The 25,612-nt window shown below is 48.9% G+C and overlaps 1 protein-coding gene across 3 annotated transcripts in view; it reads left to right on the top strand.

Annotated features, from left to right (window-relative positions):
* The window catches only part of MDGA1 (MAM domain containing glycosylphosphatidylinositol anchor 1), a 154,486-nt gene that overhangs the window by 22,792 nt on the left and 106,082 nt on the right, over positions 1-25,612 (top strand). For all 3 annotated transcript variants that reach the window (XM_040612262.1, XM_040612261.1, XM_040612263.1), the window contains exon 2: positions 24,778-24,917. In XM_040612262.1, coding sequence (XP_040468196.1) covers positions 24,778-24,917 — 140 coding nt within the window. The remainder of the gene's footprint in view (positions 1-24,777; positions 24,918-25,612) is intronic.

The following is a 25,612-nucleotide window of genomic DNA, read 5'->3' as shown; positions in this document are numbered from 1 at the left end:
AAAGCATATCGGGCTCTGTCTGGTTCAGGATTGGAAAACAGCGCCTGCTTCCCTCCACCATCTCTGCAGATGTGTATTCTTGTGTTCTTTTTAATGTCTTGTATGGTGTATTTTTTTAAGTGAGGTAACACCACTGGCAGGGTTAGTTCCCCGAAATGCTGGAGGAAGCCCTCCTTGCAGGCTTCACTCCCATCTGCCTGTTTACATGCTTGCCTGCCCGCATTGCCAGCAGCCTGGTGTGACGGGGGGGGGGGGGGGGGCACTGCTCAACTCAAAACACTCTTCCAGCTCTGAATCTGCTGCTGCACAAGCCTGTGTGCATGGGGGGGCTCCAGGGCTGCATCTCCTCCTTATCTGGGGCTGATGCCACTACACCAGAGGGATCGGGCCCCACCACTGGCCCTTGCTGCTGTCACTGTGTCGCGGTTTAACCCCAGCTGCCAGCTCAGCCCCATGCAACCAGTTGCTCACTTCTCCCCCTGTGGGATGGGGGAGAGAATTGGAAGAGTAAAAGTGAGAAAACTCGTGGGCTGAGATAAAGACAGTTTAATAAATAAAGCAAAAGCTGCACATGCAAACAAAGCAAAACGGGGAATTCATTCTCTAGTTCCCATCGCAGGCAGGTGCTCAGCCATCCCCAGGAAAGCCGGGCTCCATCTCACTTGTAAAGGTGACTTGGGAAGACAAACACCTTAACTTCCAATGTCGCCCCTTCCTTCTTCTTCTCCCAGCTTTATATATTGAACATGATATCATATGGTGTGGAATATCTCTTTGGCCAGTTGGGGTCAGCTGTCCAAAGCTGACCTTCAGAAGAGACATGGATCAGTTGCAGAAGGGGTTGAGGGGGTGGAGGGAAGAAAAAGTTTGAGAAATGCAATCCAAGGAAAACCAAGACAATTTTCATGCTACCAGATGAAATTTGCTCCTTATACCACATCTATTCCTGTCTTAGGTACAGAGCACAGAACTGGGGTTTAGCTGCTCTTTGAACAAAATACCGTCCCCCCAGTGAGCAGAGACTTGCTTTTCCCTGGGCAGGTTTGATGCTGCTCCCTGATGTTTCCTCTCTGAGAGTAACCTTAATTCTCTCCAAACAATTGGAGCAGGCTGTTTCTTTTTTCCTGCTCTTCACCAAAACAAACCCTCATTTTCCTGCCTCGTTTGGGCCTGGCAGCCAGCAGCATTAGGCAGGAAGGTGTTGGAGGAAGGAAAGCTGCATGTGTGTCTCCAGCTAGATGAACCTGGGATTTCTTCTTGTCATGGTGTCCTGGGAAAGCCATTTACAGACCTGGCTGGTTCTGGCAGCCTCTGGAGGCAAGTCTTTCCCCAAGCGCTCTCACGCCCATCAGAGTGCTAACAGCTTGGGATGGGGCTGCATCTTGGACTGAAAGTCCCCTCTGCTTCCCACCTTCCTCAACCCCTGAGACACCAGCTGTCCCTTACAGCTGCTGGAAAGCTGCCTTCCCTGGGTCTCTAATGCATGCCTTTTATGTGGGAACTGGTGTAACACTGCCCAGCAGCGCTAGCAGCACTATTGCCATCAGTGCGTATGCAAGGGCACGCTGAGCCCTTTGCTGCTAGCTGCTAGTTTTGTTTTTTTACCCTGTCTTCCTTCAGCTGCATGAAGCAGAGCTCTGAGCATCCTATGCAGTGCTGTGGGGCAAAAGCACAGGGTACAGCAGGAAATCCCTGGTTTGGGAACAGATGGGAGCATCTCCCAGTGCTTTGGGAGCATCAACGGGAGGTGAAAGGCGAAATGCTGTCTTGCTCACTGTGCTGGTGTGACTGTCCAGTGTCGCAGCAGTCTTTCGGCTTCCCTGGTTACCTAGAGATTTTTAAAAAAACCCAAAACATAAAAAAACCCAACCACCATGGGTTTATGTTCTGTTCTAGGTGGGTTTTTTATGATTGCAGAAGGATTTTAATGTCTGATGTGAGATCGTATTTAATGTTCCTCCTTACTCCAGTGTTGTTTGGTACTGCAACACACCACCGAACGGCTGCTGGGCTCTGCCCCCACGTGCATGTGTTTCTGTTGCAGGTGGACTGATTTGGGTGAGACAGACCATGAAACAGCCTACATGTGTTTAATTTTATGGTAAAGGAGGGGGCATGCAAAGAGAGAAGCAGTAAACGCTGTCATGCAAGCATCAACCTCCACTTTGTGGAATCTGGCTCAAGCGATGAATAGGAGGCTGTCGCAGGTCATGTGTTCAGTAGCCTGAAACCTGTTGTTGAAGAAGTTATGTGGGAGACCTTGTGCCTTCCCTGTGGAAGGATCCAGCCTACTGTAATGTGCGTTATTGGGTTAATGGGAGGGCAGTGCTGGCAGTTGCTGTGGGGCGCTTACTGGGTTTGCTCCGATGCTGCAGCAGCAGTGTCCTGCATCTCCAGCTGCCCCTTCCCCTTGTTTCCTTCCTCCCTGCACCTGAGTGTTTCAGACAGTGCAAAACTCTAGCCCTTGTTGGCAGACAGCACGGTCTGCAGAGCTGTGGGAGTGTGAGACAGGGCTCCAGGAGGCTGAGGGGGCTCCATGTGTTGGGGCAGTTTGGAAGTGAAAGAGCTGCAGCTGAGGAGGGTGTGCTGGAAGCCTCACGTGGGGACAAGGCATTTGCACTCTGCATCTCAAAGGGGATCTGCTGTTACTCTAGAAGTGCTGGCTTCTGCCTCAAGGCACTGCTTTACAGCATAAATGCCACCGCTGCCGAGGAGGTGACTAGCAGACGCTATTTTAAAAAAGACAAAAAAGGCTTTCTGTTTCCCCATCTCCTACTGCCTGCTCATCACTTCTCTGCCTTGTGTTATTCCTTAGGGGCTGTATCTCTCTAGCAGCAAATTGTGTTGCTCGTGAGTGGAGTAAAACCCTCCATCTATGTAGCACCTCTTTTTCTCGGCTTTTGGGGTGTTGTGTGGCAGGAGCTGTTGCAATGAGCACGTATCGTAGGGTGGGGATGCACCAGGCAGCCCCTGCTAACTCCTGCTGGACACCTTACACAAAACAGGCCCTGAGGGCTGTGGTGTTTTCTGCACTGTGATTCCCTTTGTGGGTGGCTAGTAGACATGTCACTGGGCTACTGGACTAGAAATTGCAAGGATAAGCACCAAAGAGGCTGTTCCTCACCGTACGGTACTGAAGACTGCTACAGCTATGGGAGCAAATGAGTGCAGTGGGCTCCTAGCCTGTGCTGCTGACTGCCTGAGCATCCCGGTCACAATCCCAAACCTCTCTGTGCCTGGTTCCCTTACCTGTGTGACTGCTGACCAGCCTGCTGGGAGAGCAGGAGCATCTGTCCCTTTGCAGACGAGAGGCCTGTGTAAGGCTGCGAGGAAGGGTGATAAACTGCATGCTTCCAGTCTGAACTGCTTGCCCTCCACAGAGGGGAGATGATGTGTCCGTTTCCCTCTTCTCCATCCTCCCTTTCTCCAGGCATGGTGTGGGCTCCCGCAGGGTGCCGTAGCACCTACTTCTGCTGTCTGTCTGTGGAGATGAGCAGTGTGCTGTCAGCGGGGCCCACTCCCTGGATGCTGCCTCCACTCCCCGTCCTAGTGGGCCACCATCACCATGGCCAAGAGCCAACAAAATGATGCAGCTTGTTGCCAGTGTGCCGGCTAAACAATGTAATTTCTGTGCAGTGGGAACAATGCGTCACCCAGGTCCGCAGGGTCCACTGGTATTGAGTTATTGTTAATGGAGAAGGGATGCTGAATTGAATGCAGTAACGCTCTCTGAGTGCTCCCAAGGGAGGAGGAGAGCAGAGGCTGTGTCCTGTGAGGGGAACAGGGATTGCAAGCCAAAATCTTGCTTGAACGCTCTTAATTCATCTTTAGGACTCTAGGGTAGCGTTTAGATCTGGAGCAGGCATTGCCGAGGCATGGCACTGCAAGGTGAGCCCCGCTGAGCTCCCAGCCTGTTGCTCAGCAGGGCTCCAGTTTCTCCTCCCCACTGCTGCTGGGGGGAAGGTGGTGCTTCTTGTGCCCTTCCAGCACAGTGGTGAGGCTTCCCGAGCTGCAGAAAAAAACGAATGTTTTGGGAGAAAAGGTGTAGATGTTTGTCCTCACACCTCAGGTCTTTGTCCTGCCCTCTCCATCAAACTCCCCGAGCTGCCAGGCACCCGCTGGCCGCAGCAGCAGCCTCTCGGCCTCGACTTGTGCTCAGAAGCTCAGCAAGGAAAGCACAAAGGGCAGCAAAGCTGAGGAGCCTTCCCATTTCCCAAGGGTGCTTAGATCAGGGTGCCAGGACCCACTACCAAAATACATATCTGTGACCTTTTGTTGCTCCTGTCAGGCACTTCACGGTCCTCAATGTGACACCGACTAAGTTGCAAAGCTGCATCTCAGCAGGTGACAGCTGCTCCCGCTGTCTTTTTCACTCTTTCTGTCTGGTGACAGAATCTCCTTAAACACATCGTTGCATTTGCACTGTGACAAGAAAAGCTTGCAGAGTAAAGTCAAACAGCTTGATGTGAAGCTTACGCTCAACTCTTAGATGGGAATTGCAGCTCTATGTATACATAATCCCCTTTGCATTTTGCCCAGGAGCAATGGAGTAGTGATAAAAATACCCCTTAGGTAGCAATTCTCATGACATTAGTCCCTAGTCTGGCTGGAAATGCCCTGATCTGCAATGTTTCTGGCCCAAGGTAATTTAGCAGAAGCTCGTGATTACATTGAGCTCCAGCCACCTCTGAGCTTTGCTCAGTGAGGCAGTGTTTGTGGAATGTCAAAGACTTCATTATCTTGGGGTTTGCTGGATTTTTATCTAAAGTTATGTGGGCTGGAAATCTTGCAGGCCCAGACACCTGAGATCACAAAATCAATTCTGCCGTCTATTAAATAGGTGTAATTCCCATCGACTGCAGTGAAAGTTACAATTTTGCAGTGGAAGGTGGAATTGGATCCATACGTATTAGAGACAGAAAACCTATCACTGGCTTCCTCTGGACCTTTTTCCAAGGTCAGTGCAAGACCCTTTCCAAGTGTTTGTGACCAGTGCTTCACTCCATGGACTGGAGGTGCCAGTGTCTCCCACGACCGTGCTTTACCATTAAGAACTGAAGTGTGATGGAGAGTGGAGAGCAAAGCCTGCTGCCAATGGTTTCCTTTTTTTATACGTGGTTTTTAGGTGTTTTAGTTTGTAATGTTTTTCCTTCTGTGAAGGCCTGGATTTTTTTTTTCTTTTGTTGGATTATATTAAGCACTAAAAACGTTGAAATTAACTCCTCCTGGCAGACCTCCCAATCCCCACAAGCTACCTTCAGTCCCACCTCCTCCATCTTCTACCTCAGAAGAGAAAAGCAATGTAGTCAAGGCCATGTCACTGGTACTGAACAGCAGAGATGGTTCTTGCCTTCCTGGTCCCCTGTAATCCTTCTGGTAGAGTGCTTTTTCAAGCCCATATTGATGTAGCACTAACACTGGGTGTAACTTAACAGTACATCCCCATACTTGCATGGGCTTAAGTGCTTGTGCTGGGTTGTCTGTTTGGACTCTTCTTGCTGCAGTAAAACACAGGGATCAAGCTCAGTGCAGCTGGATCAGCCCAAATGCTGCCCAGAATTAGCTCTGTCCTTGCTGTTTAACAGTGGGACAAGGCTGGCCGTAAGGGGTCAGTGAAACAGGCACTTGGTGGGACCAGTAGGGATGATGGGGGCCGTGGCCTTGGTGCCCACTTGTGCCTGTCCAAGCTCTCAGAGTTAGGGCTGGTGATGACTGCTGTGGGGCAAGCTCCCTCTCCAGAGGAACAGAAGTCGGTTTTGCTGTCCAGGGTCTTCTGTGTTCTCCAGCTTGTTCCTGCCATGCCTACAACAGACATAGCCAAGGCTCAGACCTCGTCAGAGTGGAGTTTTGCCTCTGTTTCTGGCTGGGCTTGAGCAGAAGGGCACCAGTCTTGTTACTTGTTCACAGGTGCTTGCGAGGTTGGAGGTGGAGAAGCGCCAGTCTGGCATTGCTGGCAGCTTTTTACGAGTGGTGTTTTAGCCATGGCATGTCCCACATATGGACTTCATGTGAGCTGCAAGCAGCTGTGTAGTCTTTCAGACCTGAGTGGGAGTCTGGATGTCCTTTAAAACAGACCAGATTTGGCTTTGCTGCTTCTCACAGCTTGTAAAATATCAGGGAAGCTTCAAAGTAACAGCATGCCGGAGCTAATGAGATTGAAGGCTTCCCTGCCTTGATAACGCATGCTTTTCTGGTCTCTTCTCACTATGACACCAGGTCTGCTACGAGCTGTACTGACACGTGCTTTGGGGATGGAGGTTTTGACCAAGCCCTTTGCCACCGAGGTCTTCTGCCAGGGCAGAAACCCAGGGGAGTGCCACTGACCTGCTGCATGGACCCAGAGCTGTGCAGCCAACAGCTGGCCATAGGAAACCTGCTGTTCTTCCATGGGTACTTTGTGAAAAGTCTTGAGGTAACAGGTATGAGATATTCTGAAAAGTGGTTGGCTGCAGTTGGTTGTTAGTCTATTTTATTGAAGATTTGCTGCAGGATTTTAAAAATGGTGAAGTTCAAGGACTGGAAATCTCCATATTCCCAAATCTGAGGTCACCTGAGTAATGTGAGACACTATAGTCTTTCTAGGATGGTGCCACAAAGCAATTGACAGCTATATTGGTGTAAATCCAGCGCATGTTTCTTTACTTCAAAGCTGCTTCTTAAAGGGTAATGTTAGTGTGAATGAGATGAAATGCATGCCTGTTCCACTCTGGAAAGGAATGGAAAACTAAGTTGCTGATTGTTTGTGATCATTAAAGACCAGAATTGCTCCCCACCCCCTGCCATGAGTTCTGGCCAAATTCCAACTTAGGTAATTATATTCTGCTTCCCTAATTCCCTCTGAAGCTTCAAATCAGTTCAGATTGCTTTTCCCTTTCTAGCCTGAGCAATTAGATAATGTTCCTAAGCCCTGTTAACCAGCTATGTTCCACCTCGGAGAAAGTTGTGTTTTATTGCTCATGGAAGCAGCCCCCTTCCCCCACCTGTATACTTATAAAGTCTTTTTCGTATGACAAACGGTAGTGTAATGTGTGGTAAAGTGACGTCTCACAGCTGGGGTGTCTGGCATCTCCACGCTGCTACGGTCAAGCTGCAGCAGGTGCTGAATGCTCCGCTCACTCTGCAGCATACAGCAGCTGCCCTGGGTGGTGGGACGGGAGTGACGCGCCCTGTGGCAGTGCTGATGGGAAAGGGCTGTTGCATGTATTGCAGCACTGGAAGTGGCACTTGGACTACAGGCTGCAGAGGAGACAAGAGAAGGGCTGTGTCGAAGGCGAACGCAGGGGGCATGACATGGGGAGTTACGAACTGCGGTATGGGGAGGGGGAGGTGTTTGAGGCAGTTCTTAATGGCTCCACGCTGCATATATGCATCCAATTTTGCGTGTTGCACTTTCTAGCAGAGCAGCTGGTGATGCTAATCCTTTGCCCTCATTGGTCGTGTATAGCAAGGATTAGGAGAGCATCCTCCAGTGAAGCACACCCGCTCCAACTGCTCCCCAGTAAAAATGAAGGTGATGAGGGGATGTTTGGCTTCATCCTTTGCACTGGGCAGAGCGAGAAGGGGTGTTACGCTGCCTCATAATGCCACATGTGTTTTGTATTCCTTTTGAGTCTCAAGGGAGTCAGTGTAGAGGGGAGGTGGTTTCTCAGGATTTAAAACTGAGTATCAAGTGAAGCCTCTTATGTGAAGAAGGGCGTTTGTTTAGCTTCTCATGCATCCACCCCATCCCATGGACTCCTTGAGTGGCTGTTGTCTTTCTTGTGGTGGTATATTCTGCTTCCCATCATTACCTGGAGCCCTCTAAAGAGAAAGCATGTGTGTCTTCCTGGCTGTGGTGGTGTATCAGGCCCAAACAAGATTCTCGATAATCACACCTATAACTGTAATACCTGATGTGAGCTTGGATCCCCTTACTCTGTACCTTCAAGTGATAAACAAAAAGACGACAAACCTTCTACAAGACAGGTGCTTTGGGTGCTGTTTTCCGCTCTGTCTTAAACCGCCGTCTGTGGGGACAACTTGAGCTGAATGCCAAAACGAGTTCCTTCGTAAAAACACGAAAGCAGCTGTGGAGATGCTTCTCTGGGGACATTTTAAAGCTTGATCAAGCTCATCACTGTGGAGCAAGCTGTAAGGAAGGCTTGCAGATGACCTAGCAAGTATGATGGGACCCTTCTGTCCGTAATATGTGTGCTTCCCTGAGCTCTTTCTGTAGCTCATCTGAATTTCACTGTCGGCCCATTTGCCTATGGGAAGTGTTGGCATATCTGTATGCATTTATGCAGGAAAAAACAGTATCACTTTTATACAGTTTGGTGTTAACCAAAGAGAATTGGCAGCAGAAGAAACCATGTGGGCAAATGCAGTAAATAAGAGTGAAGCCTAATTAACAGTTGCACAAAAAATCTGCAGGGCTTGGACATCCTGTTGATTTTGGAGTCTGCCAGGGACCTACTCTTACAACCAGTGTGTGTAAAGGCAGGATAGCCCATCCTGATACAAGGGCATGTGTGGTGGGAACTCAGTCACATGAAGCATCTGGAGGGCTGTTCTGTTTACTGCATGTACAGGGGTGCTGGGAGGGGGTTACTCTGTCTGTATCAGCTGTGCTGGGCAGAAAGCTGGTACTCAAGCAGCTAAAGCAATTGCCAGCAATGTTCCTTCTCTGGCGGTGTTTGTTCTATAAGAAAGTCTCCAAAGGCTTCTCCATCTTTGTTGCACGGTAGTTGTACTGCAAAACACTTCAGCAACCACGCTTCTCTTACTAAAGAAATAGAAAGTTGTTGGTGTGTATTTCTACAGAGCCACTGAGCTAGTGGCTCTCGATGCGTGGGACTGGTAGCTGCCTGTGCTCTGGGGGACTTGCATCCTGCACAGCCAAAGGAGTGAGATTTCGCTACTCCGCCAGGCTCGTGACTGGAGACCGGGACTTTGGGTGTATGGGAGTGGGGCCCTGTGGGTGGGTTTCCAGGGTTTTTTCAGCTCCCTTCTAGGTGCTTGTGGGGTCCCTAAGCATACCTGCACCTGTTTGCTCACCCAGTTCCCCAGGCAGCAGTTGCTGTGTAAAGGGTTGTGGGGTCAGAGCTATGCTGCTTGAGCCGTGCTTGCTGTTCCTCTGTGCAGTGCAAATCTTTCTGGGTCGCTCAAGAGTTCTGGTTACCCAAAATCAGCTTTAGTGTATAATTATCACCAGGAGTATAAGGATACTTGGCACTGTCTTGGAGACTGATGGTATTGGGTTTAATTAATGGTGAGCAGTCTGTCTCCACATGCGTTCGGCCCTGCCTCCTCATCCTTCCTATCAGTATCAGCTTAGGTTTGTTTTTAATTATTTTTTATTGTGTTGCGCAGAACAGTAAAACCCACATCAGATTACTGAGGATATTAATCCTTTGCACTTCTTTAGCACGTTTCATCCAATGACAGAGGTTTGTTTTACAAACATTAATTATGAACTTCATAACCCCCCTGTGAGGCAGGTAATAACCACAGTAATACTGAACACTTATGTGGTGATTTCCATCTTCAAAAAGTTGTATAAACAATAAGCTTTAAAGTACCCTTTAAATGACACGGTGGTGCAATTATTCAAATAACGCATGGAGAGACAGAAATACACCAAGGGGAGAACGTGCTTGCCCAAGGTCACGCATCAAGTGCTCGTTCAAGATTATTCTCGGTTTCTGGGTTTCTTTCCCACTCTGTCTTCCTTGCTGTCATAGTTGAGCAGTGATATATGAGAGTGGTAGAGGGTGAAGGCCATGAACTGAAGACCATTAGGTCCATGTAACTGAGCAAAAATACAGGATGCCATGTCTCCTGGGTGGAGCTCAGGTAGTTTGGCTGAAAAACTTTGTGGCTGACAGGGTCCTGAAGAGCTATTTGCTGTCAGTGCTCGACGGTGGCTGGTGGTTTGGAACATTGCTGCTGTTGCAAGTGGAATCCCTCGGTGGCTAATGAGTAGCTCCCCAGCTACTTCAGTTGGCTCCCTGCCTGCTCCTTGGCAGGCAGCAACAGGGAAAGCACATAGCTGGTAACAGAACTTTTTCTTCCCCGCCTGTTTTGGGGCATGGTCAAACAGGGAAGGAAGTTTGAAGATGTGGTGACTGTGATCTGTGACAAGAGTGGCACATTTCTGGGTGCTCAGCAGTACACATGCTGGTTGCTCTGTGGAAGGAGGCGCAGCCCTGGTTGCACCCGTTACTGGAGCAAGGCAGGACTTCTTTTTTCCCCAGCCAGTTTCATAAATTTGTCCAAGCCAACTTGTGTCCCTCCAGATGAGGATTAACAGAAGTGGTTTGCAAGGCTTAAATGATTCTTGTTTGTTTCCCCAATGTAATTTATAACAGAAGCAATCACTGGGCTTTGAAACACCCCAAGATAGGTGTGCTGCCCATCTCAGTGAAACAGACTGGTGGTGCCTTGGTGATTGGTGACACATCTTGTGGGACAAACACTGGGAGGTAGTTGCAGAGACCCTGCCAGCCCACCAGCCTGGTGGGCTACTGGAGAGCTGTGCTTCTCTGGGGCATAACCAGGTTGGGAGTCTTTCCCCTTTGTGCACAATTGGTGCAGGCTGAAACTGGAGGCAAAACTAGCTTTTAGAAGGTAAACCAATTCCTCGCTGGATGGGCAGTACAGGGGGCTGGCTTATCTAGGGGCTGGCAGTTCAGGTTTGCACGTTGTGGAGGTTCAAGTAAGCCTGTGTTCTCAGAAACTGTGCCTCTTTCCCTCTTCACGCCCTTTTTTCTGTTAATCGGGAAGCCCACTGCCTGGTTTCATGTTAATTTGCCCAAGGGTGTTCTGCAGCAGGGGGTTGAGGTCGCTAAGAAAGGCGGCTGGTCCGAGGCTGTGCTGTCCTTGGGCACTTGCTTTCCTCCTGCCCCCTTCAGAGACCAGGGGGCTGCGTTGTGCTCTGTGGGACGGGCTGCTCTGTGCTGTTCCACAAACAGCTGAAGGCCTGGGAGTGCTTTAAATAAAATTGTATTTCTTACTGATATCGAGGGAACATCAAATGGAGCTGAGGATAAGTGGCTCTAAAATATGCTGGGGTCTTAGCCTGCCCTTGGCCTTGCCTAAGTAGGCCAAAGCCTTTTCTCTTGCAGAAGAGAGTTGGAGAACAAAAGTCTTTAAAGAGCTTTCCTCTTCAGACACACGTCGGCTTTGAGGCTGGTGCCTGTCAGCATTTCAGTCTCTCAGAGCTTTATTTCCTTAGTGTCAAAGATCATCTTGCTTCCTTTGCAAGGCTGTCAGCTGGACCCCGGCTGCTTTGATAGGGCTGCGTGAGCCCCCCAATCCCCCCTTGAACAAGCTGCTCAGAAATGTTTGCACAAATGCATGATCTCGGGTAGGGAGTTAATCTCTGTCCTTACCCCCTGTGCAGTCAGCCAACTGAGAAATTATTTTAAACACCATCCCATGTGCATTAGTGCTTCCCCAATTTCTTCTGCAAGTCTGCTGTTTCAGGCGATCTTTTGACTCTGCACAGATGCAGAGTAATAAATTCATCACGTAGCTTTGTGGAACTTGCGCTCCCAAGTTCGTTGCTATCAGTCTCTCACCAGGGAACAGCCAAGCCAGCCCCAGCCTGCCTTGGTTCTCCTTGCCTGTGTTTTAGTTGTCATCAGGGTTTTCTTGCAAAACTCTTCACTAGTTCATTTTCCTTTTCCCCTCTTTTTTAGCTCTTCTTCCCTCGAACAGATTGTTTGAGCTGCTGCAGCTGTTTGTCAGAACGAACTCCATCAGTGTAGCCGGGACGTGGCCAGGCCAGAGCAAAGTTCATATTGCAGGGGTTGGGGGACGCTTCTGAGACCAACCCCCGGCCCTTGGGGTTGAGGAGAGCTCTCTGTAGTAGTGGCCCAAAGTTCAATCCATTTGCAGGAGCAGCCTCGCAGCGCTGTGTCAGTTAACCACGCGCACACCCGGAGAGCGGCCCTATCTCACCGAGAACGGCTGCAGCTGGGAGGGAGACTGCACAAGGCAACGCGGGTAACAGCGCCGCAGAGGCTGAAAACACGCTTGTGTTTTATTGCCTCTGAAAACTCCTGGACATGCATCTTGTCCACTGTGCATTTACTCCCCCATCGCTTTCTAATTCTCCTGAGCAACAATAAACAGAATATTGGGCCGAGGAGCGCATGCCCAGGAGAGGCAGTGTGGCCAGATGTGCTGCACAGCTGGAGAGGAGTAGGTGGATAATCTATTGAAGAGAAACAGTGCAAACTGTTTGTTAGGGTGTCAAGAATATTTCGCTGCATGAACAACATGTGGCAGATGCGGAGTGACAGAAAATGTTCCCTATGTGCTGAGCCTTACAGAGGCAGGGAGGGGTTCCCCATGTTCTACCAAAGCAACTGGCAGGGGGTACGTCGAGTCTAAGAGGGCTGTGAAAGATCCTCCTCAAGCATTTGCGTGCACGGGGAAATAAAGCAGCGGTTCCTGCATGCAAATTTCCCCACCTTAAAATGAGTCATAAAAGGATAATGGGCTGACTCTGGTGCGTGCACCACTGCCCTCTCCTGTGTGCGTGGGGGGATGCTGCTTGTGAACAAGGCTGTGTTGCACACTCCAGTCACCTCTGGGCTGAGGGACTGGTGCTTTGCCCTCTGCCATCATCCTGAGGTCCTTGGGTGCCATTGCACATGGGGACGCCCTTTGTCGTGATGTCCTGCCTGGCAGCTTCAGAGCGCTGACTTCAGTGTTTCACGGAAATACAACCAGCAGCTCTGCTGTTAAGGATGAACTCAACTTTGCACGTAAACTGGCAATTTCATCTCTTTGTTATGTGTGAAAAAATGCAGCTTACCCTTTACAGATTTACAGTGCTTAGTCGTCACCGGAAGAATGAATTCGCAGAGAATTTGCAAGTCAGTCTATTAATTGGCTTGAATGAAGATAAACTTTTTAAAATAGCCTCAGTAAGGCATTCAGTGTTTGTCAGTCTCTGTCTTTGGAATTAATAATGCAATAGCACAGTCTCTTCAAAGGTGGCATGTAATTAGAATTCACTGAAATCTTATGTCTAGGCTAAATTTGAAGAAAATAGGTTGTAATTAAACTAAGTTATTAACAGTTACTATATCTAATTATTGTGACTATGTGGTTCTGCTCTGGGTCAGATGCGGGGGATCATAATCCCAAACTCAAACCAATCCAGGACTTAAAATGAGCACTAATTAAGAGAAGGGGAATGCATAGTTGAAACACCCCAAATAATACCAACTCTTTGCAGTTGTGATGCCATGCACCAGCAACATTATGACTAAGATGTATTACTGCCATCGGCTCCAGCTGAGATGAATCTGAGGTTTAAAAATACTGTGTATTTTCCCTCTCATTCTCAACCCTTGACAAAATGAACAGAAGAGAAATAAATGTGTGTTCCCTTACCCTACTATACCCAGATTTATTTTTTTTCAGGATTTCCTGAATTAGTTATACTTGCCTCAGGGAATAATTGCAAGATTTCTGTGCTGTTTGTAATTCTTCAGTTAGCTGTGTGTACTTCTTCCTTTTAGTTCTGTTTTCACCTGGTTGCAGGTCTTGCTATGACGTATCAGAAGGCTTCCACATCTGCATCGGCACTGCGTTATGCCAGTGGTGGCACTTCTTATAGGGCAGGATTTTTCTTCTGTCCTCTGCCCCTTCCCTTCCCCTCTGCCTTTATTAGGTGAAGAGCAGAAGGGAGAGAAAACAAAGCTGACAGAGATAAATATGCCCTATGAATCAGAGCCTCTGGAAACGCTTCTATGGGTTAGTTACCTTCCTAGCCAGAGTGGGAGACTTGCACAAAATTTCCCTTGAACTGTTCTTTCCCATCCCTAGAAAAATGCCAAGGAACTTGGATGAGAGCATTTTAAATGGCATCTGTCTAGCACTCCTTTGTTGCCTATTTTGCTACAGCTAATTAAAAGAGAAAAGCCTTTTAATATTTAAGCACCATTAACTTGGCTGAATTATTAAATGTCAATTTGCATTATGTGCATAAAAGGATCAATAAACAATGAGTATAAAACAATGGAGGTGGCTGGGGTTAGAGAGATGTCAGCTCCTCTTATCAGAACCAGAGGGAATTGCTCGCTCGTCTGCCAGGTTGTGGTTAGTAATTATTGGTACTCAAGAAGGAAAGAGCTAGGGACTTTCTAGGGTTTTGCACACCAAAGGCACTGCAGGGATGTAAAGGATGCTGTCAAGATAAAATATTACTTGGCTAGATTTCCAGGGGTGTCACACAGCCCCTGTTGCCTCAGCTCTGCTGACAATTTGTTGGCGTTCCCTTTCGGTGCTCTCTCTCTTCCTTTGGGGTGGAGTGAAGCTGTCATATTTCCTTCTCCCTCTCTAGGTTGTTTTGCTTGCTGGCGGTAGTTTTCAGTTCCTTGTGTTGGCAAAAAGGGATATGGGAGAAAATCCAGAGGAAAATGGGTTTTCTTGAGTAAATCCTTCAGTGTTGCGCAAGTTTTCTTTCTCCGCTCCCTGTGAATGTGAATTTTTAGTGCTGTGTTAGGCAGCCATGGAGGCTGAAGTTTGGCCTTGCATTGTAAGGCTCTGGACTGGAATTAGGTACGGATTGATCCCGGGCTGTACTTCAGGCTTCCCACCCGATGATGGACAAGCCATTTCATTTCTTTATCTTCCCCAGCTGGCAGCGTGCAGTAGCAGCATCTCCGCACCTACCAGCCCTGCTTGGGGGATACAAGCATCAGCGTTTTGTGAGAGCCTGTATGAGAACCCATTTGAGCACAAAGACTTCTTTCCACTGAGAGGCTGTATCACTAGCAGCATCCCTTTAGCACCAGCATCACCCCTGTCTCTAATCCTGCTCTTGCCAGGAGCAGATAAGCACCTGGCAGCAGGGTGCCAAGTCTCGGCTGTCCCTTGGGTCCTTGGCATCTCTTCCAGGGTTGCCAGTGAGTGGTTGTGCTGGGGTTTGTGCCATGGTTGTCTGTCCCCCACCAAGTGGCTTGGAGCTGTGAGCTGATCTCGTGCAGCCACTGTGCTTTCATCCCCTGGGAGGTGACTTTGCTGCCAGGGACCTGGGGTGCCTGTGGGATGGGTACCGCTGCTCACAGAGCTGCGGACAGAGACAAGTCGCTGCTGCCTGCCACTTCTGAGTAGTGAAACTGGATTTTAGACGCTTGAATTAAGGGCAGTATTTGTACTTTTAGCTCTTTTTAACTACGATGAGAACAAAACAGGCTTTTCGGGAAATTTTATGTCAGTATCTTTCTTGTGGCTCTTGTCACCTTCTCCTGCAGTTACTTCCCCTCCATTTCACAATTGAAATAGCCTTTCGCTTTCTGTGGAAGCTGGGTATAGCGACAGGTAAACATGACCGTTTGTGAAATCCTTCCTCTCCAGCATGGAGGGAGTGTTTGCACTGCCATGGTGATGTGATTGCCCTCACATCCCCAGCTCCCCCCGAGCTGGCTGGCTGGAGTCCTGGAAGAGGTGGAGCTGTGACAGGTGAGAATTTAGCATGGATCAGTGCCTGAGTGTTTACCCAGCTTCTCAGATGGGCTCTGTGATCTGCACCGAGCTCTGTGCCTCTGTAAAAGCTCTTCTGACAATGGTGGAGCTTCTTTGGTCACGTGGATGGGGGAGGTCTGCAGGAGAGCTCGGGCACCAGCTAGTCAAAGCCCCAAGTGCCTTGCTTTGCTAACCCCGTGGCTGTGCACCCACTTTCTGGGGTGACCAGCCCTGAGCGTACAACGTCCCCTTTGGCTCTCCATGTAGAGAGAAGTCCTCTCCTCTGGCAGGTCCTCCCTGCCAATCCTCCTGCTCACCAGCCCCAGTTTCCACCTTGGCGTTGAAGAATTTGGACCTCAGGGTTTAGCATTTTGAAGGGCACCAGCTGGAGTTCCATGAAAGTACTCCTCACCCAGTCTGTGTTAGTGTACTCTGATTGCAAACTGGTTTGGGTTTTGTTCTGGTCTATTGTTTTTAGTATACTTGGAGTTGGAGCTTGAATCTGTCTCTTTTCCTGTGTTTCCAGGGTAGGGTTTAGCATGTGTCTGTGAGTTTGGTGGAGTCTTCACCACCAAAGTCTGGAGCATTACCCATGTGCCCTGCCAGCCAGAGAACCCAGTTTGACACCACTACCTCTGCCTTTCCTTATTTTTCATGATTCAGGAGCCACAGCTGCTGCCTGATGTTTTTTTCCCCTTTTGATATGAAAAGGAGCATGTAGTTATTCATTGATTAGAGTCCATGCACCTTTGCTGCTAATCTAGTCTACAGATGATTAACAAATTGACGTTTTTTTTCTCTCTTTTGAAGGGATGAAGTGTCTGTGTTGTGCTCTTCTTTCATCTCCTATGTTAAATGGTCCAGCAGTGAAACAACAGCTGAGTTTCAAAGTATGTTGATTTATACATCTGTGCACATGGACCTATGTTGAACAGACACTGTTGTACCAAAGTGTCTTAAAGTATAAAGAGGGAAGTGGAACAAGCAGCAGCAATGCTGACTTTGGGAATGAGCTGATCTTGAATTCAGGGTTAAGAGGAGAGAGGTAAAACCCTTGGGATCATTTGAGCAAAGCCCATTTGCCTGCAAAAGTTATTAGCAGCAGATCCTGGGGATGCCACGTGTTGGGCTTTGATACCTGTGCTGACAAGCTGCAGCATGCCTGTGAAAGGCAGTTTTCCTGGTTGAGTGGGGATGTCACCTTCAGTGGCTCCTGTGTGCTGTGACAGAGGAGCAAAAACGGAGAGCAGAAGCATGAGATCATAAGGAGCAGCTGACTTGCATCTCTGTCGGAGCCAGCCTTGGCCCTCCCGTGAACTGGCTGCTCAGAGGCTCCTGGTGATGGGCACACTGAAAGCTGAGGGCACGAGGGCTTACAAAAAAAGCAGGAGGGTCAGCAGGCTTTCTGAATGCCCGTAACTGTTCATTCCCCTTCACTGGGCGGTGGGTGCGTGGAGCAGCTGGAGATTGACTCAGGGCACTGAAGACCTGGTGGGAGTTTCCATAAGTAAGCAAGGGATCAAACCTGCCAAGGAGCCTGGTGCTGGCCTGTCTTGTGGGGACTGTTCCTGCAGTGCATTGGCAGGATAAGCAAGCATCTGCGCTGACCATGTCCAGTTGAGTTCCTGTCTTTGTAGACCTCTTTTTCTCTGGCTGGACCATTTAATTTCTGGGTATTTGACCAGCTGATAAACAAGTCAGTCTGTCAGTGGTCTCTAGAATAGAGGATGCCTGATTTTTCCCCCAAGCTGCTTGCCTCATTTGTGTTTTCCCCTAAAATGCTTAGGAGCTTTAAGTAGCAGCCAGGCAAGAAATGGCTTTTTAAGTGCAATGCTTTGAGCGCTCAGCTTGGCAGGATCACCTCGCCCGAGTATGGCTCTGTGGCTCATTGGGTTTTGCAGCAAGATTTAGAGATACAGCTCAGGCTCTGAAGCTGGCACCGTGAGGAGTTGGTTGGGAAAGATGATAAAGTCTCTTATGTGGCCATTACGAGGCAGACATGCTTTTTTTTTCTTACCTAACCAAAGCTGGAAGCTTCCAGGACAGTATCGCTGAGGCGCAGGCTCTGACTGCTACCATATCTGAAACTCCTAAAGATTTGAAGACAACCGGCTTCACATTGCTGGCGTTGAGTCATCTAGACAAATTCAACTCAGGCATATGAGTTAGGCAGTGATGCAAAGTTTATGCCACCACAATGTTGTGTGTGTAACGACTGTAAAAATTGTGCTCTGCTGCTTGACACTGCAGTTAGGTGGACCTATGCAGGAAAAATTTGGGAACATCTAAGAAAACTAGTGAGCTGCTGCAGGCAGTGAAGTTGGGGATTGGGGAGTGACGGGGGGGTCAGTGATGATCTAGTGACTGATACTTTAGTAAAGCACACAACTCCTCTTTAGTTTTAAATTGAACGAAGGTCTCAGGAGCAGGTGTTGCAGTCACTGGGGGGTGTACCTACTATTCATGACATCTCACATGATTTTGCTGCTGGCATTTTTCTAAAAGAAACAAAATTATAGAGGTGCTTCAAGGAAATGACATTGATTAACCAAAAAGTTATTTTAAGACCATGCAAATCATCTGGCTGAGCTTTGCAAAAGGAAATTCTTTCTGGAGATGCAATCAGGCAGAGATATAAAGATGTAGTCTTGGTCTCTTCCAAGCAAAAAAAAAAAATCCCATGCTATTTTAAGTAGCCAAGTTTCATGCTCTGTGATTACTTTCCACAGCTCTGTCATTTCTCTGTGAATTTCCAATTGAAAATTATATTCTTCTCTTCTTGCTCGAGAGTGCTATGGAGTGTTGTGTGGGGTTAGAGACATGGTTGCTTTGCATATCGGAAGTGGCTGTGTTTCTTCTGTGGGCGGATTGATGTTTGTGTTTTAATCATGATCAATGTACAAATACCAAAGGAGTCAAGAGACATTTTGCTGCTGAAATATAGCATGTTCCCTGCTGCAAATTTAGGCCAGGAGTATAGTAAACAGATTTTTTTATATTTTTTTTTTTGAGTACATGGTTTGGGCTGCAGAGAGAACGCTTATGCATGGGAGCAAAAGAACCTCCGTGGAGGTCTGTCTTGCTCAGGGTTGTAACTGTTAAGATCAGCATGCAGAGAGGTCTACCTGATGGCTTTTGCTTTAGGACAGTTGTGGTAGCGCAGAGCTGCCCAGGCAGCATGCTGTGTTGGAAGAGTCGACAGGAGGAGCCTGGCCAAGAGAGAAATCCAAGGAGTGGGAGGAAACCCATGGATGCTCTTTGCTCCTCAGCTATCCCTGGGGGCTTCTGCATTGCCTCCCTCTTGCTATGGGACTAGCCTTGGCCTTGTGTTAGAAGTTGGAGCCTAATCAGGCTAAACTGCGCCAGGCAGCTCGAGCTGGGGAAGGTCCCTGCAGGGACTGTGCAACCTTGGCCATTGTGCTGGGCAAAGAGGCTGGGAGGGACTGGAGTGCAGGGGAGGAGACCCCCAAGCAAGCAGCCAGGGAACATGTTCAGAAGGTGAGGGTGGTAGGGGTTCCCCTGGGCAGGCTGTGCAAAGATGTCCAGTGCCTGAGCTGGATTACACCCACCCACTGCCATCTCTGCTCCCTCTGCTGTTGTGCTGGCCTTAACTGCCGATAGTACGGGCAGTCTTTCTTCAGCCATTAATACACTATTGATCCACAGTCCTGCTGACAGTGTTAATGGACACTGATTGTGTATTATTATTTCCATAATCGTCCTCAAGCTGGAGTGAATTTTCCTGTTCGAATGGCCCATCAATATCATGCCCTGCATTGTGGGCTGGAGCTAGCCTGGTTAATTTGTTTTGTCGAAAGTTTCAGCAAAGCCTGTGGTCTTCATCCACAGCAGAGCAATCAATGAGACCAGCTGAATAGTGATGGAGCACACAACAAGGCAGCTGCCGTCCCCTCCCAGAGCGGGTATGAGCAGGGGGGTTTGTTTGACCGTCAGGATGCTGCCTCTGCAGACCCTTCCCATCCTACTAGACCTTCCTTGCTCCTGCTGAGTGTTACTAGCACATCTCCCGCCTTTACGTGTGTACTGGCTTCTCTTTCTGCTCTGCTAAGGGGACGTGACCCCTTCCTCAAAGGTCTTTGTGTCTGCATGCCCCTGCTGTTCAAGCAGTTGTGCATGGCATGAACAGATGGGGTAAAGTGCTAACTAAAGCAGTGGCTTGAAGACATGAGATGCTCCCTGGGTGCTTTGCCATGCAGGGTCGGTAACTAATCTTGCTGCAGGGCAATTCCACCCATGGGCAGGCGGTTACTGAGAGTGGCTGTTCAGCAAGGAATGCCACTTGCGGATTTCTGTAATGAAATGCTAATTTGACACCATGTGCTCCATAAACACTGTGTATTTTTCCCATTTCTGGGAACTCCCTTCAAGCCACTTGCTCAGGACTGGAAGGCTGAGGGAAAAACACAGGCAGGTTCTTGAGAGGCTTAAGCAGCAGATTAGCAGCTGGTGCCCCCACCTCTTGCTCCCGTGTAACTGAGCGAGGTGAATCTAAGGACCCGGTGGACAGGGATGGGGAAGGACCCTGGCTCCTTTGCCTAGCTTATGTGCAGAAGAGGCTGAAATACAATGACAGCAGATGTATGGGAGGGCATCGGCTCGCAGAGCAGGGTGGTAGTTTAAGCCTGAGGAAGAGGGAAGGCTCCAGGTGCAGCTTCCCTCTGCTCCCACCCTGCAGGAAGGTGGTAGCGCAGGGGGGTGGATTCAGTGTCCCTGTGTGTGTAGCTGCAGGTATTGGGCCAGCAGCTTTGGAGATGAATGGGCTTCACCCTTGAGACCGTCTGCAGGGCACGTGCAGGTGGCAGAGGTGGTGGTGGGGCAGTCTAACAGTGATGGCTGGTGTTAGCCTGCTGGGAGGGCTGCAGTGAAGTGCAGTTGATGCCGTGCTGCAAAAGGGGTGAGCAGCCCCTGTGTCAGCCCTGCTGACTGTGACTGAGGGAGTGTCCGTGCAGTATCTGTCACTCACCACCCTCTCTGTGAGCGGAGTTGTCATCATTGCCATTGTAGCAATGGGATCTCAGGCTCAAAAAGATGAGTGGCTAGACCTGTGAACCAAATACAGATTACTAGGTTCTCTCCAAAAGACCGTTTCTCTCTCCTTTTCTGCATTTTAATCATATTAGCAACCTTTAAGCACCAAGAGTCTCATAAACTTTCCAGATTATGGTAATAATAACATCGTACAGTACACTGCACTGGGAATAAAGTTATTTTACCCGCTCCAATTTCCTTTTGTTTTAATGTGAAATATATCAAGTGAAAGCGTAGCAGGAAATCTCAGTGCAGAGGCCAAACGCATTGCAAGCCAGCCCTTTCCCAAGGAAGGACCTAAAGCTGCAGGTTCAGAGTCTGATTTTTTTGCCTTGTAAAACGTCTGGCACTCAATATTTGGCTGGCCTCGTTTCTCTGGAGGGTTTTGTATTGGGAGCCTTCCCTAAGCTGATCTCTTACCTGGATGTGGAATGGAAGCGATGATGCATCTGCCCCTCAAAATGTTGGGAAAAAGGGTGAGGAACAACCTGTCCCCTCCTCCCTCGTAGAGGTCATCAGAGGTCTTCCTTGGACCTCTGCCTTGGGGTCTGTCAGCCTGAGGAGAGGGACTCTGCCCCAGCAGGGCTTAACAGGGCAGGTTGTATCTGTGCAAGAGTTGTTCTTCCTGGAGCACTGCTGGGAATGGCTGAGATTACTGCTCCGTCTCCAGCACCTGGCCTCCTGCTCCAGCCTTTCTTTCCCCTCCTAAGGGGGCCTTCTGTGAAACTGTTTACCCTGACAGGCATGATCCTGCCATCCTGTTGTGCTGGCAGCGTGCAAACAGTCAGCAAGCTGAAATCCTCCAGGAGACCTGGGATGATGTCAAACAATAATGTATTCTTTCTGTTCAAGCACATTAAAAGTGCAATTAATCCTCACAATCTCTCTGCCCATCTGTAATACGGCATGAGGTGACTTTCCCAGCTTTTGTGTGCTGTGGCAGGCTGAGCTTGGAACAGAGACCTTCCTGAGTCTCATTTTGTGATTTAATGCAATCCTATAAGAGCTGGATTGCGTTGTTGCTCAGCCCCCACCGCTTCACTAATGTCAAGTTGTAACCAAAGGCAAAGTTTCTCAGACTCTTGTGCCATCTATCTGAGTGCTTTTCTTTCCAAGACAACCCCAGGCTTTCTAAGCTCCCTTTTGAGAGATCTGGGTTTGTGTGGCGTTTAAGACATGAAAAAATGGTTGTTGTTCTGCTGGGAACCTGGTGCTGTAATAGCAAGAGAGATGTTACAGCTTAAGCAGTGGGGGATTCACTTAAAGTGATGCTCCTTTCCAATGAATATAGCTGAAAGATTTAGTGATGGTAACACAAACAAGTTAAGACACCTATGAACAAAGCTGGATGTGCGCACCCTTGCTTGTAAGCTTCATTACAGTTCAGAGAGAACTTTGGAGAAGGGGATAAAATTATTGAAGGACACAGGGTTTATCCCTAGAGTTGTCATTTTGCTGTAGACTAGTGCCGTAGAATGCTTTGTAGTGCCAAAAAAGGATTAGTTGAAATGTTTCTGTCAAACTCAGAGAGACACCAGCAAATTACCACAAGGTATTTTGGCACCAGAATAGTTGCACAGAGCCCCTCTAATCTTGTATTACTGTACCTAATGATTTTGCTGTGGAAATTCCCCATGTGGAACTGCCTTTAGGCAAGTGGCAGGAAACAGTTACACAGGCCAGGTGACATGGAAGTGGGGTGGCCAAAGGGAAAAGAGTGGAAGTTGAAAGAGTTGCATGTATACCATGTGGAATACAGCAGTGCGACCTAAGGAAACATTTAACTGGGAACTAGAGCTGCAGATAAATATTCTGATTGTCCGTGGGGTTGCTGGATGTGAGTTTTTGCAGCAAGGTCATTTTTGCAAAGGCAGAATAGAGCCACCAGCTGGCAAATGCAGCCTAGAGAGTGTGAAGAGGGGTTACCAGAGCTTTGCTGCTGCAGAGTGCCAGGACCCCACTGAAATACAGGCAGCACAGGTCGGGGATGGGGGGGAATATAGTACAGGATGGGAAGGGACAGGGTCTCTCTTTTAATCGTAGGGCAGGGATTCTTCAGCATCACAGCCTGGGGCTCGGCACTTTAGGTGATGCTCTGCAGTGCACATGTGGTTAAAGGTGTGATGGCAGGTCTGCAGAGGAGCGATCTGGGGGCTGAAACAGCACCAGAGACTGTCATTTGGATTAAGATATACTGGCAAAGGTTATATAGGCTTCTGAATTACTCCTCTGCCACTGTCCGCTTGACAAGCATCCATGATGTCTTTTCCTGGTAAGTCACTATTTTACTTAATGTATTTACATATCTGTACGCATATCCATACATGTATGTATATACAAACACACAGATGTATATAAGCACATCTACAGGTTTCTGCTTTTTCCTGGATTCAACAAGACTCTTCTGCCATCCAGGCAGGGGAAGGTCACTCATCTGCTCAGTCATATCAGTGAAGGTTTGACAGTTGGTTTCAGCGTTCCGTGGTGCTTGAGCCATGGCCGGCACGTTCCTGGGAGCCCTGCAGAGGGGGAAGATACGAGAGGCTGAGGGATTCATCTGGGTTTGTGACATCATATTATTCAAATATACATGTTGCTCCTATTAGTCAATGGTTTGGATAGTAATAATGTTTTCAACAAAGTGCCACCATGCTGGAAAGGCAGAAGAGATGGAAAAAGAAGAGGTAGCTTGCTGTATGTGCAGTGCTGCTGCCTGGGTGCTGAGCGGCTGTGGCAAGGCTGTGGAGCTCTGGCGGCACCACTAGCCTCATGTCCACCCATGTGTCACTGCTGCATGGTCAGTGCATTGTGGTGACACCAGTTTATAAAGACTGACCTCAAAGGCAGATCCTCTCCAGTGCCGGAGCTCAGCTTGCCCTAGGTCTGTGCTGCTGGTGGGTTAAACCCGCGTGAATCTGAGCACTTCCCTTGCCCAGGTGATTAGATATAGAACATTTTGGTCATGCCAAATGAATGGGAAAAAAAAAAAAAAGTGGTCTTTGAAGCTCAACTAACCTTGAGGAAAAAGTGGATGCTCAGTTCAGCTTTGACAGGTTGTGCAAAATCCACGCTTGTTTCAGAAGGCTCGCCAAGGCTCATTGCTTTGACTTCCTTGATCATCTCTTCAGTGGTTTGTTCGTTTGTGTTGTATTTCACTAATGGGAGCTAGGGCTGTGATTCCAGTCACCTGGAGGCATTGTAGTAAGGTGGGGAAGTATCCTGGGGGACTGTCACTGAGGCACTGATTCTTAGACACATTTGTGGGTTTCTCTTCCTTGAAGTGAAGCTGGAGTTTTTCCACTCAAACAAGCGCAGGTGTCCTCTTGGGCTGTGCAGGTACCTTGAGTACATCTCAGCTGCTTCAGTGACCACACAAACACTTTTGGAGTAGGGAGCAGAGGGCTCTGCACAGAACTCCAGAGCTGAGGCTTTTTTCTTTATAAAAACCTGTTCTCCGAGAGCTTGTCTCTTTCTGCTGCTCATCAGGGCTACAGTGGGACAAAGCTGCTGTTTGGGATCATGACATTTTTAAACTTTGTTCTGGGAACTTTCTTTCCATGTATTTTTCCACTACACTGTTCTTTTGTTGTCCTGGCCAGACTGGCAGTAACTGGTCTTCACTTGGAGCCCTAACTGGAGAGATCCCTGGAGATTACAAGTCCTGCAGAGGCTGTTTCCTGCGGCTCATGGCTGAGACAGGTTGCTGTGTAATTTGGGAAAGACTTGTTTTTCCTGCAGTGCTTGCTGTGCCTGCTCTAGGGACGTGCACGGAAAGCTGTACAGATCTTGAAGGCCCTTTCTGACTCTGCTTGGTAATTATCCCAGCCCCCTGCAAGGTAAATCATAGTAATCAGGCCTGGATTGGATAGGTGTAGAGCACTTGCGATTTGACCAGGTTCTTGCTTTAACCACTTGCCTCTCTGGGAGAGAAGAGAACAGGGAATTTTTGGTACTCAGCCCATGCAGGTGGGTACCCTCAAAAAGCTGCATATTCTGCTTTTCAGTGCCTAGAGCTGCGCATCCTAACAGGACCAAAAGTTTTAAAATAGCAGTTGATATCAGCTGCCCGGGGGATGGGGAAAATTGCTCTATTTTCTACCTCCTGAGACCTTTGTGTCTCATACCCAGCACTGTCCAGCCCTTCCCTTCTGCGGCTGAAGAGGTGGCTCTTCCACCCTGCTGTGGGAGCACCACCCTGGGCAGTGACCGTAAGGGGCTGTGCCGCTTGTTTCCCTCTTTACACCTCTTCTTTCCTCTCTGCAGCTCCTGCTCAGGCCCAAATCATCCATGCTGGGCAGGCGTGTGTGGTGAAGGAGGACAACATCAGTGAACGTGTTTACACAATTCGGGAGGGGGACACGCTGGTCCTGCAGTGTCTGGTCACAGGACACCCCCGGCCACAGGTGAGCTTTTGGTTTTGCCTGTCATCCATGCTCCCCGTGGTAGTCTTTGTAGTCTCGATGTAGAGGAGAATTGTAGGCAGCAGGGTGCCCGGCTTTCTCCTACATGCTGGAGTCAGGTAGGGGTGCCCATAGTGCAAGTGCTAGCTTGGTAAGCTGTGAAGCATCTACCCTTGCTTTCATGGAAAGCAGTCCACAAATCTTTGCAGGAGCCTACACAGACCTTCTAGTGGTCTTCAGTATGTGAAGTCCCCCAAAAAACTGAAAGCCCAAACTGAATCCATTACACAAATCACCCTCAAATCTTTAACCCTCTTACTACAAAGCAGGAACAGCCTGAACAGGCTAGAGGATGCTTCCTGCATGTGCTGGCCATAGGAGTTGGTCCTTCATGGTCCATCGGTCTCTCAGCTTCTCTGGGTGTACAGCCAAGAGGAACCTGCTTGGGGAAGTTTGGGAGGCTGGTTGTAGGTCACTTTGCTGAGCCCCACGCAGAGCCCTTGCCACCCACCAGCGGCAGGTTCAGACTTGCAGTGCGGGATCTATCCATGCTGTGGTCAAAGTCACAGTTCCGTGGAGAGGTACGGAGCTGAGCTTGTCTAACTGCTGTAGTCCTTCCCCAGGGTCCCTAGAGGACTGCACAGCCTCAAGCCCCCTGCAGCCACCTCCCCCACCCTTCAGATACTCAAGCAGGCTGG

This window comes from Falco naumanni, chromosome 12 (genome assembly GCF_017639655.2).
Source record: "Falco naumanni isolate bFalNau1 chromosome 12, bFalNau1.pat, whole genome shotgun sequence".
In the NCBI taxonomy this organism is placed as follows: Eukaryota; Metazoa; Chordata; class Aves; order Falconiformes; family Falconidae; genus Falco; species Falco naumanni.
Note: the sequence above shows the minus strand (reverse complement) of the source record. Positions and strands in the feature narration are given on the sequence as shown.